We start from the raw sequence: 17,115 nt of genomic DNA, 5'->3' as shown, positions 1-17,115 counted from the left end.
TCCTTCCTCAATCCACACACTCATACACTGTCTTGTCTTGCCATCAAACTGGCCACCATTTCCCACTCATGACTCGGGCTGAGTGATACAGTCAGGGCCTGATGGCATTCCAGCAACGTGCTCAAAAGGAGCAGGCTGGTTTTGGCCAAGCACTATTGCTACCTGAAGTAAAAATTCTTTCGGACAGTCCAATCAGGTGGGTAAATGTCCAGAGATAACACAGTGCAAAGCTGGATGAACACAGCAGGCCAAGCAGCATCAGAGGTGCAGGAAAGTTTGACCTTTCGGGTTGAGACCCTTCTTCTGCTCGGCCTGCTGTGTTCATCCAGCTTCGCACCATGTCATCTCTGGACATTTACCCACCTGATTGATGCTATCTCAGATTCTCCAGATCAGCAGTTCCTACTATTACAGGTAAATGTCCAAGCAGGTCAATTGTTGGCCAACCAGTTTCCAGCTTGTGCACAAAGTTAACTCATGCCTGTCATGTAGTTGATATAAACTTTGCAAAGCTTTCATATTTTAATGAAAGCATTTTGGTATTGTGTTGTCATAGGCTTACCAGACCAGACAGCTGCTCTCTCATTAGAGAGAAATGACTGGTGATGATTTAATCTGAGGGTCATCATATCTCAGGTGAGGAGAGAGATTGAGAAGTTTGGCCCTCCTTGGTAACCTCAGCCAGTGTCTGCATCACGCTGCTTTGCAAACTAACCGTCCAGCCAAGTGAGCTAAACCGACCATAACTGAAAACAAGATTCAAGTTCAATCTCTCAGTGCTAACAGATTGGCAATGTGCTGTAAGGCTGTACCATGTGATAGTCAGATAAAGCAAGGAAGAAACAGACGGAAACTGGTATCTACACTTTTGTTTTCTGATTTTGAGTAACAAACTCATCATCTTACTGATATAAACACAGGGCAGGGACCAGGTTCTCCCACTCTTTATGCATGGCAGATCACCATTAAAACACTGCAGGGAGTCTGGTAACAGTAACATTCAATATTTTTGTAAAGATAAGGATTGAGAAAGCAGCAACATGAGTTTCACTGCACCAACACACAGCTCTTCAAACGGATCAATTAGGTTGTAGACAATGAGGCTTGTTTTCATTAAAGAGTATATTGATCTTAGTTTTCTTCCTTATGTTGTGGCTTGTGCTCGAGATAAGCTCCACTATCCACAAACACATCCATCCTCTCTAATCTCAAGTGGATTCTCTGCTTCCACAGTGACAATCACAGATGAGGCTAGTCTGATCGCTTCCTTGCATTGCTGTCACTCATCATCCACTCTCAACACCAATTCCTTTTGCACCTGCCTGGAGAAAACTGCTGAAGTTTTGCACAGCATTCACTACAACATTTCTGTTGGTATCAGACCCCTATCTCCATCACTGATGGCCTTGTTACCATGAAAATCATTACTCCACCTCAATCTGGTCATTAATCTTGCAACACTCAGGGCTGTAAACTTCAATTCAAGACCTACAGACCTGAATGCTTATCATGGATATCTCAGATGGAATTTAGAATAGTTACTGAAAAAGGCCAAGAATAAACGTTCTAAACTGGGGAAAGGCTCACTTTACTTCAATGAGATATGATTTAGTCCACGTCAGTTGGGAGCAGTGACTTGCAGATAAATCCGTATCAAAGCAGTGGGAAGAATAACGGCATAAAAATAGAAAATGCTCTTCTTCAGGTTGAAGAAAAATCATTCCACACTCTGTTTTTCTCTCCACAGATGCTGCCAAACCTGCTGAGTTTGAATGAATGAATTAATGATTTTATTGTCACACGTATTTGGGAAAATACAGTGAAAAGTGTTTTATCACCACAACCCAGTACCATTTTGGATTACAAAATGAATAAAAACAAATTACCTAAATAGATCTTCGTCTTCTGTTCAACTGACAGAAAAATATAAAGGCAGAAAAATAATAACTAGCAGGGCTAGATTTAGGGTAAGAGGTAGAAGGCTAAGAGGAGTGTTCGAGGAGCTATCTTCTCACTCAGAGGGTGGGGGACAGTCAGGAACCCACTGCCTGAAAGACTGGGTGAGTCAGAAACTCTTGGAAAATTTAAGCAGCAGTTCGACATTCATTTGCATTGCCATAGCCTCCAGGCCCAAGGGCACTAAGGTGAAAAATAGGGTTAGTGTTGTCAGATTTTTGTTGATCAGCACAGACAAGATTGATCAAAATGGTCTCCTTTTGTTATGGAAATGTCTATGAGTCTAAATAGTTTTGCCCTCCGTGGCCAAATTTGACTGGACCACATAAAGCACTATTGGGCAAAACTTCTTATAACCTAGAATGCAAAGATAATCACAACTTCACTTCCTGCACTACAAAGCATATTTTTAAAATCTCTCTCCTCAATTTAATTTCCTGTTACAAATGTAGGAAACTCATTAACTAAGATCAGTTCAGCCATTCAGCTGTTTTTTCTGCCTCCCTCCCATCCACCAAGCAAAACTTCTCATGTCTGTCCTCCCTTAGTCCTGAATTCATATCTTCACTTTTCTCATTTCAACTCTCATGGTGTCTCCAAATTTATCTTGAATATGTGGTCTACATTCTGTTCTTCCAACTATTCCCACGTAACTACTGATCACCATTGACTCCAGCAACTCTCAACCCCATCAAATTCCATTCCTGACCACAAGATAGTTGATATTTTCTCTCTGTAGAGTACTGTTCTCCTCTGTTTCAAAGCTGTCACTATTGCAAAGAGATCCATGTAAGGAATACATATCAATCTTCCATAAAAGCAAACTCCTATTCAGTAGCTACATCAATGATGGCAAATCTTTTAACGGCCTCTTAAAACTGTCAATCAAAATATGAACTCACCTCACGGTCTCCTAACTTCTGTGACAGGCATGTGAGATTTTCAATTTTAGCCACGCTGTCGGAACGGATGGTAATAGTTTCTTCACTAAGTAGCATTAGATGGTCTATCAATCAATGAACTCCAGGGACATCTTTATTTTCCATGTTTAAAAGGCTGAGGATTTGAATAACTTCAGATCATAACACTCAAAGCTGACTTTATCCATCTTTCACAAGCATTTACACCTCCTCCATAAATTAAATGAAAGCTACACTAGGGATTAAGGTCCTTGCAACTGGCAAAACGGGGTCTTTTTGAATTCAGCTCGAACTGGAATCAGCGCTGTGCTATATCCAGGTATTCCCTGGTGCTCTGCATCTTCCTTCACTGGCAAAAGTGAGATCTGCTGGAAAAGTGGTGGAAAAGTCAGCTGCCTTTGTAGCGCAATTGGTTGGCACCTTTAACTGGAAGGTTGGTGGCTCAAAACCACCCAGAAAATCAATCCCCTTCAGGAGCAGCACGGTGACTCAGTGGTTAGCACTGCGGCCTCACAGCACCATGGACCCAGGTTCGATTTCACCCTCGGGCGAATTTCTGTGTGGAGTTTGCACATTCTCCCTGTGTCTGCATGGGTTTCCTCCCACAGTTCAAAGATGCGCGGGCGAGGTGGATTGGTCATGCTAAATTGCCCATAGTGTTCAGGGATGTGTAGATTAGAGGGGGATGGGTCTGGGTGGGACTTTCCAAGGGTTGGTGTGGACTTGTTGGGCCAAAGGGCCTGTTTCCATACTGCAGGGATTCTATGATCTGAGTTCTGCTGCCAGTTTTTCAACAGAGTCAGACCAACTCCACAAAAATCCAGCCCTTGGTTCAATTATTCATAATGTCAGTGTTAGATACTTTGTAGGAGAGTTTTTTTGCACTGCTCTGATTCTATCAAAACAACACTGATTCCTATGGAGCAGGCAGTACCGTAGGACACTACCTGTGTGACTTGCATGGTTTTCTTCAAATTGTAGTAATGTACTCCAGAAACAATTTTTAACTTTTTGGGTTTCAGTTTGCTCACAATGAAAGAAGCTTTTGTGGAGCTGTTATAGTACTGATCAATCTTAGAATGCAACATACCAAAAGCACTCACACATTCTGGCAAGATTTAATCAGACCCTGTGACTTCTCTACATTTAGCTTCAAAATTATAATCATTAAAATAATTCAAGTGAGCAGAAGTCAGCTGCTGACTATTTAACTGCATTGGCACTTTGTTTGCAGTTCATCAGCTCTCACCAACCCCCTCATGCATGTAATTTCTAAACGCAGCTAGACATGGCAAAAATAAAGAATGGTTAAACAAAGGTAAGAGAGTAAAAATAACACAGTCACTTTTAAACAATTGGTAGGGAACAATGAGACCAGACAGCAAGGAACCATGAGACCAGACAGCGTGACTCTGAGTGATCAACATTTGCAAGGTCATGTCTCTGAGTCAGAGGACTATTTGTTGGAGCCCTGCAGAGGCTTGAATCCATCAGATAGGCTGGGACTTCAGTGCAGTGCTGAGAGAGTGCTGCATTATCAGTCATGCTGACTTTTGACAGAGGCGTTAAACCAAGGGCCTGCCTGTCCTCCCAGGTGGCTGTAAAAGACAGCTATTTTGAGGAAGCAAGGGAGCTCTCCCCAGTTGTTCTGGCTAATACTTGTCCCTCAATCAAAGCCATTAGATAACAGAATACCTGGTCTATTACTTGGCAGTTTGTGGGATCTTGCTGTGAGAAAGCTGGCTTCTGTTAATATCATCAGTACACATCAAAAATATTTTGCTGGCTGTCAGGTATTTTGGAACACGTCCGGCACATTGGGAATGGGCAATAAGTGCAACTCCTTTTTGTTCTTTTGCAGTGGGAGTTCAAAACAAAATCAGAGCATTTCAAGCATGTGCAACATCTTCAGCCTGTGGAGAAAGTGTCAGGTAAAATGTCAGCTGAATGGGTCTATTTCATTCATAACAGGTCCTAAAATAAACATTGCAGATGACAGCTATATTATTACTGTCACCCGTAAGTACACTTACAATACTTAAATGTCTCTTAAAATGACAGGGCTGGGATTTGTCCAAAAACCTCACTGTTTCTTGCATTACTGGAGTCAGCTATAAAGATGCTTTCCTCTTTCATTTCAATTGTGTGTAATGGCACAATTATAATTAGGAAATGGATTAGACGCTTGATCCTAAATGGAACCGTTTTGTAACCAATAATCATATTACAGCAATTCAACCAGCCATTCTAATATCCTCAAAAATCTCAGGATCATACAGGGTATTCATTTTCAACTGTTGCCTTCAGGTGGCAGCACAGAACCACATGTTAATGAGAATGAAAATAAACTGAACATGTTAAAAGAATGATATCAGAGTGAGACTGACAAAAATGCTGATAATTCCCTCAAATAACATACAGAATACTGACAGAGGAGTGATCAAAAATGTAGGATCATTTCTCAGTATAAACAAAAGCAATTAATCCAAAGCTAAGGGAGTTTTACCACAGTGTGGTAATTAATGATTCGTTCTCAAAACAAGGAAGTCTCCCAATGTCATAAAGGTATCAACTCAACAATAAAACGTTGGCTGTGTACTACATCATCAAATCCTGCCATGACACCAAAGTATCTCTCGCTTTGGTCCAATAAACAAGAAGATTCCAGATCTCGTCAATGGGAGATCTGTAAAGCTAATGTTCCAGCAGAGCTTGAATTTTCTGGCATCGTAACAATGTAGTTGTAGCTAATAAAGTAGAAAATTGCAAGTGGGCACAGACAAGCTCCTATCCATCCCATGATTAATATAGTGGCCTGGCTTTGCAGTCAACAATGAATGAACACACTAACTGCTCATTCCACTTCCAACTTCACATGAGCAATGAATGGGCTGGATTTTATGAAGCTCATTGAGGCCAGAATGGCAGCTTGATGCACTTAATCCCCAGAGTCTCCTGGTGGTGGCAAAACTCGTCTGGTTAAACCAAACAGTGGAAGGAGATTGACATGGGATTCTCCAACATTGGTGGCAAGAGTGTCAGGAGTGTAACAGTGAGTGCATTTGCGAGAGTGTATTTCTGAGTGTATGTGTGCGTGACTTTTGTCCCTGGAACGTTAAAGGTTGAGGGGTGACCTTATAGAGGTTCATGAAGTCATGAGGGGCATGGATAAGGTGAATGGTTAAAGTCTTTTTCCAAGGGTAGGGGAGTCCAAAAGTAAAGAACATAGGTTTAAGGTGACAGGGGGAAGATTCAAAACAGACAACTTTTTCACACAGAGGGTGGTTCTTATGCTGAAAAAAACTGCACAGGAAGTGATTGGTGTAAGTACAGTTACAACATTTAAAAGACATTTGGACAGGTATGTGAATAGGAAACGTTGAGAGAGATTTGGGCCAAAAGCAAGCAAGTGGGACTAGTTTAGTTTGGGAAACTCGGTTCACATGGGCGAGTTGGATCAAAGGGTCTGTTTCCATGCTGTATGACTTTATGACTCTATAAGCTCATAATTGACTTGTCCTGGTCCACATGTGACTCCAAATCCAACACAATGTTGCTGACTTTTAATGCCCCTGAAATGGCCTAACAAGCCATTCTGCAAAGTCCTCCTCACTACCAACTGGAAACTTCTGTGAAAATTGGGAGAGCTGTCCCATAGAGTACTCAGGCAACAGTTTGACACAGTCAAATCTTACGGACAATGTCCCAGGCACCACTGGAAACATCCCTGGGAATGTCCTGTACACATCAGCAGGGAAGACTTACCCAGCAATGTAGATCCAGTCTTCAACCAATTTGTTTCATTCCAACAGGGACAGGGGTTGGCAAGGAACTGAGCTGTGAGTCCTCAACATTGACGTCATGAATTTTTATGGGCAAACATGGGCAAGGAACATCATGGTGATTACCACGTATTGTCACACCTCAGCTGATGAATCAATATTCCTCCATGTTGAATACCACTTCAACAAAGCATTTGAGGGTGGCAAAGGCACAGAATGTACTCTGTGCAGGATCCTCAATGTTGAGCACCAGCAGCAACTTGGCAGCGCCATGATTGGCCCAGCTGGCCGCGTGCTAAAGGACATAGCTATGAGACCAAATCTGTGACAAGTGATTAATGAATCAAGAAGAAGAAAAAAATCTACCTGACCTTGGCCTCACTTATTAGCTTACCACAGACTGTCCATGACAGAACTGATAGGAGTGACTACCCCTGGGGAGGTGCAATCCCTCCTTCACAATGAGAATACTTCACATTGTGTGGTGCGGCATGGCCACTGCACAACATTTCAAACAGACCCAGCAACTCAAAACTAGGCATCCATGAGACATTGTGGGCCACTGGTAGCTGCAGAATTATTTTCAACCACAACCTGTACCACCAAGGTACAGCATATTCTCCCACTTTATGATTACCATAAAGCCAAGGGATGTTACCTGGTTCAATGGAGGGTGCGGGAGGGCATGTTAGGAGTTACACCAGGCATAGCTAAAACTAAGATGTTAAACTAATGAAGTTGCAACACAGAACTACTTGCCTGCAAAACTGCATCAGCAACAAGTGACAGATTTTTTAAGATCATGCAATGAGTAGATCTAGTCTAAGCTCTGCAGTGCTGCCATATGCCGTTGTGAATGATAGTGAACAATTAAACAGCTAACAGGAAGAAGAAGCTCCCAAACATGGAGACCAGCACAGTACAAAAGCAAAAGGCTGAAGCATTTGCAAACACCTTCAACCGGAGGTGCTGATTGGGTGATCCCTCTTGAGGTCCCCAACATTGTAGATGCCAGTCTTCAACCAATTTGATTCATTCTACATGATTTCAGTAAACAGCTGGAGGCATCTGACACTGCAAAGGAATGAGCCTTTACAACATTCCAGCAAATATTGAAGACTGAAACACTGAAGACATGCTCCTGAACCAACCACACCCCAAACCAATCTGATTCAGTATGGCTACAACAATATAGAAAATTACCCAGGTGTGGCCTACCCAAAAAGGCAGGATAAATCCATACTGGCCAAGTGCTGTCCTGTGAGACTACTCTCAACGATTTTTTAAAAAAATTCTCTCTTGGGTTTTGGGTATGGGCGACCATCAGTAAAGTGATGGAAAGGTTAATCAAACAGTGCTATCAAGCAGTGCTTGCTCAGCAATAACCTGCTCACTTGAACTCATTTTAGGTTTCATCAGCTCCATGCAGTTCCTGACCTCATTACAGCTTTGATATTCAAACCTGGATAAAAGAGCTGAATTCCAGAGGTGAGATAAAAGCGACAACAAGGACCCAAGTGTGGTATCAAAGAGCTCTAGTAAAGCTGGAATCAATGGAAATCCAAAGGGGAAACTGAATGGAGACTAACTAAGCACACTGGACGATGGCCGTGGTTGTTGGAGGTCAGTCATCTCAGCTCCAGGATAGCTTTTCAGTGTAGTTTCCTAGGCTCATCCATCCTCACTGGATTCATCAATGACTTCGCATTACTATAAGGTCAACCTGGGACTGTTCACTGATAATTGCAAAGTGTTCAGTCCAATTCACGACTCCGCAGATACTGAAGGCCAGAGCAACAGTCAGGCTTGGGCTGGGAAGTGATATATAATATTCATATCACGTGTGCCCAGTAATAACCATATCCCTTGGAGTTAAATAGCATTAGGATTGCAGATTTCCCTACCATTCACATCTTGCTGATTACCATTGACCAGAAACTGGAACGGTCATGATAAATATCTTGGTATTTCACCATGAAATTCACCAAAGATCATTAGATAGTATGTTGCAAACCCACAGCCACTTCAATCTAGAAGGACAGGGCAACAGATATATGGAAACACCACTATCTGCAAGTTCCCCTCCAAGCCACACCATTCTGACTTGGGAATATATCGCCATTCTTTCACTGTCATTAGGTCAAAATCCTGGAATTCCTTCCCTGAGGACAATGTGGGCCACTGCAGCACATGGACTGCAGCGGTTCAAGAATGTAGCACACCACCACCTTCTCAAGGGAAGCTAGGGATGGGCAATAAAAGCTGGCCAACCAACAATGTCCATGTTTCATGAGTGAACAAACAATTCATTTGAAAAGCCAATCGGCTTTTCACCAGGGTGATATCGGGGTCGGGGGGGAGCAGTAGGATTATTACATGAGGAGAGATTGGTTCAATGAGACCTGTATTCACTAGAGTTTAGAAGAATGAAAGAAGACCTGCTTGAAACATATACAATTCTATCAAGGCTGGACAGATTAAATGTAGGGAGAATGTTTCTCCTTATTGAGAAGACTAGAACCACGGGTGTCAGGATACAGGATGGGCCATTTCGAACTGTAAGGAAGAAACATTTCTACATTCAGTGAGTGGCCAACCTATGAAATTCACTGCCAAAGAAGGCTGAGGTTTAAGAAAGAGACTGATTTTTCTTTAAAGATATTAAAGGCATCACAGGGTATGAAGAGAAAGCAGGAATGTAGGGTTGAGGCTGAGGGTCAGCTATGATCATACTGAATAGCAGGTCAGGCTTAAAGGTTTAGGGATGACCAACTCCTAATCTCTATATCTAAAAGAACACCTCCTGTCTCCCCAAAGCCTGTTTACATCTACAAGGCACAAGTCAGGTGCGCAATTGAATACTTTCTACTTGCCTGGACGAGTGCAGTTCTGACAAATTTGACAAGCTCAATGTGAGTGAAAAAATAAAATCCATTTGATCGACACCCTACACTCGATCTTCATCATTCACTCTCTTCCCCAGTAGCAGATGGTAGCAACAGTGTACAACAAGTGTCTTTAGACAGTGCCTCCCAAAGCTACCACCTCAACTACCTAAATGACAAGGGGTATAAAAGCATGGGAAAGATACAATCTCCAAGTTCTCCTCCATGTCACACACTCTCCTGACTTGATTGACATTCCTCCACCATCTCCAAGTCACAAAGCTGGGACTCCCCTCCTAACAACACAATATTTACAACACAAGGATGGCAGCTGTTTCAGATGGGGTTTCAGCACTGCCCTCATGAGGACAGTTAGGCACGGAGACCAAGAGATGTATGAAAGTATTAGAAGAAATTATGTCTAGATTTCATGCAACGTGAACTTCCAACATTATCAGAAGATTGTATCAGAGATGATAGGAATGCAGTTGTTGGAGAATCCGAGATAACAAGGTATAGAGCTGGATGAGCACAACAGGCCAAGTCGCATCATAGGATCAGGAAGGCTGATGTTTCAGGTCTAGACCCTTCATCTTCTTTTCTGCGGCCTCCAGTGGAGGAGGTCGGTCACAAGGACCCCATTGTGGCGGTGACAGGAGCATGGAGGACCCAGATGTCCATTGTTTGTGGCTGTAGCTTTATCGACATTTCTCCTGGTGATAGTGTGGTGATTTCAGCCGAGGCAGCATGGTGGTTCCAGTTCGTTCCTCACGGCCATGGCGTCAATGTGGCGGCTTCAAATGGCGAGTGAAGTGGCAATGGCTTGAGTGATCTCTTCAGCATTGGCAATGAGGTGTGCCCAGTCTGGCCCTCCTTGCAACGGCAGTGATGCAATAGCCTCAGCGTCAGCTTTGGTGATGGCAGCGTGGTGGGTCTGGTCCAGAAATCCTACCTTTGGCAGCCTAAGGTGTGGCTTCCGCTGCAGCATCCCGTAGAACCCCCCAGGAGTGGAGGAAGGAATAAAAGTTGAACTTTGTCCTAACTTTGTCTCAACTTTTTCTTCTTATAATTTCTGTAATTAAAATGATGCCAAGTTGTGGCAACTTATACACATCTTTTGCGTTTAGCTTCGTGTAGAGATTTTTTTCCCCATAAACAGTGTGCGCCCTTGCAATCATGTGTCCACTTCCACTGTCCAGTAACTAGTCTGTCATTGCAAGGCCAAAGTTGGTAACAAAGTAATCATCTCTGAAGAAGAGTCATCTCGAGCCAAACGATAGTTTGTTCTCTCTCCATGGACACCAACTGACTTGCTGCAATTTCCAGCATTTTTTGTTTTCACGACAAAGTAAACCATTTGTGACAGGAACTGGATGAATTTTGAAAAACTCTATGAACAGTGGATGCTGCATTGAATGCAAAAGCAATAGATAGCAGAAGCACGTTATTATTAATAAGTTCTGTTCTACCCTACTCAGTTGTTTGATATGAAGCATCAAATGTTCAGGGAAACCGTAGAGATACACAAGTGCAGATCATTTTATTGCCTTCCCTAATCATTGATGAATGAACATACTGCACAGTTGGAAAAGTCAAAAAATGTTTCTCAAGTCGCTAATTTTTATCCAGTGAATCAAAATAAGGACAATGGTTTGAATTTCCACTTGAACCATGACCACCAGCAATACAATGTTGGTAGTATCAGATCAAGCAGCACAGGATTCACTCCCACTTTAAATGCATCAGTTTTATGCAAAAGCCACTTAAGCCTGTGTGGTATACACAGTTTGACAATTCAATGTTTCTAGATCAGGCCTTTTCCAAAAGCCGGTCAAAATTGTGATTTCAACCAATCATGCTGGTCCAAGAGCACTAGTCAATTGTTAAGCACTTTTGAATTGCTTTTCATTTGAAAAGCTATTGAATTTATTAAGAAACTGCCTGGATTACACTAACTAAACTATTAAATGATCCATTAAAGCATTCTGAAAATCATTTTCAATGACTTAAAATCAGATTATTTGCAGTTGGAGGACTGCTGTACTTAATTATTGCAACAATTTAATTCTGCTCATATGGTTTCTTTCTGCTGTGCTAATAAAATTACACCAAGTTATCAAAGTATTAGGGTCATATCTTAAGTGGAAAGAAGGAAAAAGAAAAAAATTAGGTTTTGTTACACTGGCCAATTGTGCTGAATCATGAAATAATGCATTTGAGATTACGCAAATGAATTTTAGTTTACTCTTAAATCTATGACCCTAATCAACACAATACATTTTAAGTGCAATTTTTCAAACTGGAAACCCGGAGAATTTATTTACATCTGCCACTATGTAGCTATCCATCTGCAGGAAGCACTCGAGCATTGGATTCAATACAATCTTGATCTTTTTAGTGTGACAATATTATGGCTTTACAAAGTGTATTTTTTCCTTTTTTTGTGAAGAAAGGTTTTGTTTAAAGTTGGAGCAATACAGGTGGCCTGAATGGGTGGGCTCAAGCTCCCAAAGAACCAGAATGTTTAGTCTTAGTTTTCAGTAGCAGTTGCTGGATCTTTAAGTCAAACGTGGAAGCTCTTATTCCTCTCGCTGTTACAGCTAAAAGCTGGGGTTCTCTTCCTGCTCTTAGAATTGCATGTGAGACAATCTATTTTACTGCATTTGCCTTTGCCAAAGGACTGTTTATAAGATGTTACCATATCAGAATAGTTAATTAGTAATAGTTAATAGATATATTATTTTGATAAGCATTTCAGTAGAGTTCAGTTAAACCAAATCTTTTTATTTTGTCTGTATTTTAACTGTAGTGTAAAAATGTGCTTGGTTAAAGTCGAGTAATGTGACCTATCAAAGCTTATCTGCAACTCAACACCTTGCACTTACCTTTAAAAGAAAAGTTAGGGCCTTGGCTATCTTCTTAATATATTTTGAGACGGTTTGGTCTGGTCCATAACAATGACCATCGACAAATGCAGAGTGTTAATGCAATCTCAAGTGAAAACCTTAGTTGTGATTCCTGTCCATACTCCAGGGAGAAATTGAGGACCACAGTACCAACCCATATTCCCCGCTGAGTTCTGATAGTTTTGCCATCCCAGATAATGACAATAATTATATCAATGAAAGCTTCCCTACAAACCATGCGTCTTTTGTTTCTGAATTGGATGTGCATCTCTGAGGTGCCATTCTCATGAAACAGTCATGGCATGTGTTTATATCTTAACTATATGACACGTTTCTGGAATGAATGTTACAAAACCCAACAAGAAAAAAGCATGACCACATAGCCCATGGTATTAACCTTACTTTGAGCGACTCGGTTCACTGCTGCCTCCCGAACCCGACAGCTTTGGATAGGTCTCATGCCGAGAAGCTCCTTTGGGTGACATTTTCGGGCTTGCGTCAGAGTCTCCACTTTCGTCATCGCCCATTGCTTTGATGTAGCTGCCACTGCGCATTCTCCGACAAGGGATTTCACCATCCTTGTTCACTCCTGGATAGCCACCACCCCATTCATCCTGGGGCACCTGAACAATCAATACAAAACAGAACAGATGAAGGAGTTAAACCAAATACTGTGATGAATATTTCTGACTGAAAGAATATGTCTTTTTGAGCAATATGGGCACATCTTCCCCTTTCTTTTTGACTAGTTGTTTTTCATTGCATGACAAATTATACTTGTATGGTATTTTAGCAACTTGAGGGCCTTTTTGAAAAGGTATGTAGACAGAACATTGTTAAGTTTTGTAACAAGGACATAGATAAAGGTCTCAGCCTGGCTTTGGAAAATATGTCAATATTCTTGCACTTAATCAGTGAGAGGAAATGCCATTGCAATAGGGAAACATTGTCATTTATGGGGTGTAAGCTTTTATCATTTTAACAGCCTGTTGATGCCCTGTCAGTGGGGGCATTGCTCTCTGCTCTGTAGATTTTCTGAACACATGTTGCCTTCCTTCATTGTCACTACATTAACATATTAAAATTCTTCACTAGTAGCATAATGGGGCCATTTTCACCTTAAACAGTGCAGCACTTCTAGGTGGTCCACCATCTTCTTTTCAAGGCTAAATACAGATAGTCAGTAAATTCTAACCTTGCCAGCATTCAAATTCCATGAACGCATTATTTAGAAACAAAAATGGCTTTTTAAACTCTCTTATTATTGAAAACTCTTTATTTCTAAAATCCTGTTTAAATCTTTGGAAACTAACTTTAGCCGTGATCTCATTGCTGTTGCAAGTGAGCCAACTTCATCAGAACCAACTTATATACATCAGGAATTGATACAAGCCCAGAATAGTAATCCTTGAAAATAAGGATCTAATTCATCAGCATTAAACCAATGTTTCTGTTTCTCATTCCAGTTCAGTGTATAGTTCTCAAAAGCAGAATGCTTAAAAATATACACACATCAATCCAATGCAGATCTACCCCACAATTATCCAAGTGATTTCAAGACACCCAGATGTTTCATAGCGAAACACAATTCAACTATATGCAATTTTCAGGTGCCTGTCCATCCACTTGTCTGTTCTATTGCTCCTTGTTCAGAAAATAAACTTTGTTATCACAGATGCAAAAGGCATTTATAAGAAAATTCCACATGTTAAGGAGGTTGTGTTAGTGTCACTAGCCTAGCAATCCAGAGGCTCAGGCTAAAGCTTTGGAAAGTGAGTTCATATCTTAACATGGCTTTTGGCAGAATTCATATTCAATTAGTAAATCTGAAATGTAAAGCTTGTCTCATTAACGATGAACATAACAACCAGCCTCCACTGCTGTATAGATCCATTTGCCTCATGCCCTTGAAGGAAGGGAATCTACCAATCAGTCTACATGTGGCTCCAAATGTGGCTGACACTTGACTCTTAATGTAAACTCTGTTCAAGGAAAAATAATAAGTGACAAATGAGGACATCAGAAATGACATCATAGTAACGGTCATTCCCCATGAAAAAGAAATAAAGTTACGCACTGATTACATATTTAATTAAGTCAGAAGTCCTGACGAAGGAGCAGTGCTTAGAAAGCTTGTGATTTCAAATAAATCTGTTCGACTATAATCTGGTGTCATGTGGCTTCTGTCTTTGTCCACCCCAGTGCCTCCAAAAGATGTTTGGCAGATTCTGGTTTTCAAACACTGTTGGTTTGCCTCAGCTGCTGGTGATCTACCCCTGAATCAGAAGACTGTGGGTTCAATTGTGGGTAGTAACTTGATCATATGATCTAGGCTGCCACTTCTGTGCAGTAATAAAAATATGCTATAATGTCAGATGCATGCACGTTCAATTGTAATTATGTTGGTGAAACAAAAATAGTGCAAATGAAAAAGACACAGCAAAATAAATGCAAAAGAATATCACAATGTCCTGAATGTTAGAGGCAACTTTGTTTTATCAGATGCAAGCACCTTTATATTGTAGCTGACTTGAAAAACATCCATTTAGATTTTCATTTAGCGTCATTAAGAGGAATAATTTGTTTCCAAATGCTGAATTTAGATTTCTACTTCTGCTTCTGCCCATTCAGGATGTTGTGACAACATCTTCAGAAAGGAATTCAAACTAAAAGGCAATAAAAGCTTAGGTTATGAAGCCTGAATTGTCTCAATATGTTTGTTCAATTGATCACTGTTGATTGATAACATCACAGCAGCAACTGTCACATTGCAGATATTCAATCTGACTGTGGGCTAATTTACTGCAGGCACTTTTCAACAGAAATCACTGTGGGTTAGACTTTCCTGCAAGCATCTTATTTTCATACTAAGATTGATAATGGCTTTACTTGTACAGTATATGCTTCCATATTTTAGGAAGATGTAAATGTATTGGAAGCAGTTTAGAGAAGGTTTACTAGACTACTGCCTGAGTTGGCTTACAGAGAGAGAGAACAACTTTGTGTTCACTCGAGTTCATGAGAGTAAAAGGTGATTTGTTTGGAAAATAAAAGATCCTTGTGGGTCTTGACAGGGTGGGTTGGAAATGATGTTTCTCTTGTGGGAGGATTCAGAACTAGTGGTCACTTCTTAAACTAAATGTTATCCATTCAAGACCAAGATAATAAGCTTTTTGTTCACAAAAAGGTTCATAAGTCTTTGGCAACAACAACAGAAATTGCTGGAAAAGCTCAGCAGGTCTGGCAGCCCTTCCTCGAGGAAGGAAGGGCCATCGGACCAAAATGTTAACTCTGATTTCTCTTCACAGTTGCTGCCAGACCCCCTTCTGTTCCTGATTTACAACATCTTCATTCGGTTTTTAGTCAGAAGTCTTTGGATCTCTCTTCCACCAGAGGAAGTGGAAGTAAAGTCTCTGCATACTTTTAAGGTGAAAGTAAATAGATTCTTGACAAACAAGGTGGAGAAAGGCGATCAGTGTGGGTGGGAGTATCGAGTATTCATGTCAGCCAGGATGTTACTGAAGGGTGGAGTAGGCTCAAAGTGCCAGTGGGCTTGTTTCTGCTCCGAAAGTATACGTTTGTATGTTCACCATTCTGGTGGATGTCTTGCACTTTTCGCTGTAAAGATTAACATCTTACATTTATGTAGCACTTCGTACACAGCAAAATATCGTTAGGAGATTTTTCAAAGAAAATCTGACCATATGCCTGACAAAGAGATATTAAAACAGTTGATCAACAGCTTGGGCAAACATGTAGGTGTTAAGAATGGTTTAAAGGAGAGGAGAGAGTTGGAATGCTGGCAACATTTAGGACAGGAATTGACAGACTTGGCATTTATCCAGCAGAAGGGTGCAGCCACCATTAGTGATGAAGGATGTATTAGAGGTCAGCATTCGCAGAGGGTAGATACCTTGGAGGATAGTAAGTCTGGGGAATGTTACAGAGGTAGGTTTGTCAAGACCATGCAAGACGTTGCACACAAGGAGTCATTCAACAGCAGATGGGCTCAGGCAGGGATACAGACAAATGATGTTACAGAAGGTGAAAGTAGGTGATCTCGGCGATGATGGGGATTTGGGGCTGAATTTTAAGGTGGCAGTAACCTTTCCCCAATTGAAGAGAGAATAAGGATTGCAACTCCACCTGATGTCAGCATCCCATAATGTTTAACACTCCGAGGGCAGTTAATGAGCTGGAGGTAGGATCTCTGCCTCTCACTCAGGAGGAGGTCCAGCCTCAGAGAATTGCTAGCTGATCCTACTGTCCTGGGGTCACCAGTAAGAATAGCACCCACTGCTGGAAGTTATCTTCAGTTCAGGTTCAAATTCAGGAGCAAGGAAGGAAGTGGGGGCATGCTTTGGGGAGGTAGGGGTTGGATGGTAGACAAGTGTTGAACATTGTAAGGAAGCCAGTATTATAGGATGATCTCTCCCCTCCCTACTTCCAGTCAGAGGACAGTGCAGAGTGATGTAACATGCTCCTCCTTGGTTTATGACTCCTCCTGTTGACTGAAAACTGTGGCAGTAAGTGGCACTTAATTGGTCAATAAAGAACCAAATGATGACCATGAATCTATTGTCAATGTCGGAAAAACCCATCTGTCCTTTAGGGAAGGAAACTGCCATCCTTACCTGGCCTGGCCTACATGTGACACTAGACCCAC

At 41.4% G+C, this 17,115-nt stretch overlaps 1 protein-coding gene across 6 annotated transcripts in view; it reads right to left on the bottom strand.

The window, feature by feature from the left end:
• The window catches only part of dlgap3 (discs, large (Drosophila) homolog-associated protein 3), a 690,985-nt gene that overhangs the window by 84,989 nt on the left and 588,881 nt on the right, over nt 1-17,115 (bottom strand). For all 6 annotated transcript variants that reach the window (XM_048558167.2, XM_048558163.2, XM_048558164.2 and 3 more), the window contains one exon: nt 12,852-13,072. In XM_048558167.2, coding sequence (XP_048414124.1) covers nt 12,852-13,072 — 221 coding nt within the window. The remainder of the gene's footprint in view (nt 1-12,851; nt 13,073-17,115) is intronic.

This window comes from Stegostoma tigrinum, chromosome 24 (assembly GCF_030684315.1).
Source record: "Stegostoma tigrinum isolate sSteTig4 chromosome 24, sSteTig4.hap1, whole genome shotgun sequence".
NCBI classification, from domain to species: Eukaryota; Metazoa; Chordata; class Chondrichthyes; order Orectolobiformes; family Stegostomatidae; genus Stegostoma; species Stegostoma tigrinum.
Note: the sequence above shows the minus strand (reverse complement) of the source record. Positions and strands in the feature narration are given on the sequence as shown.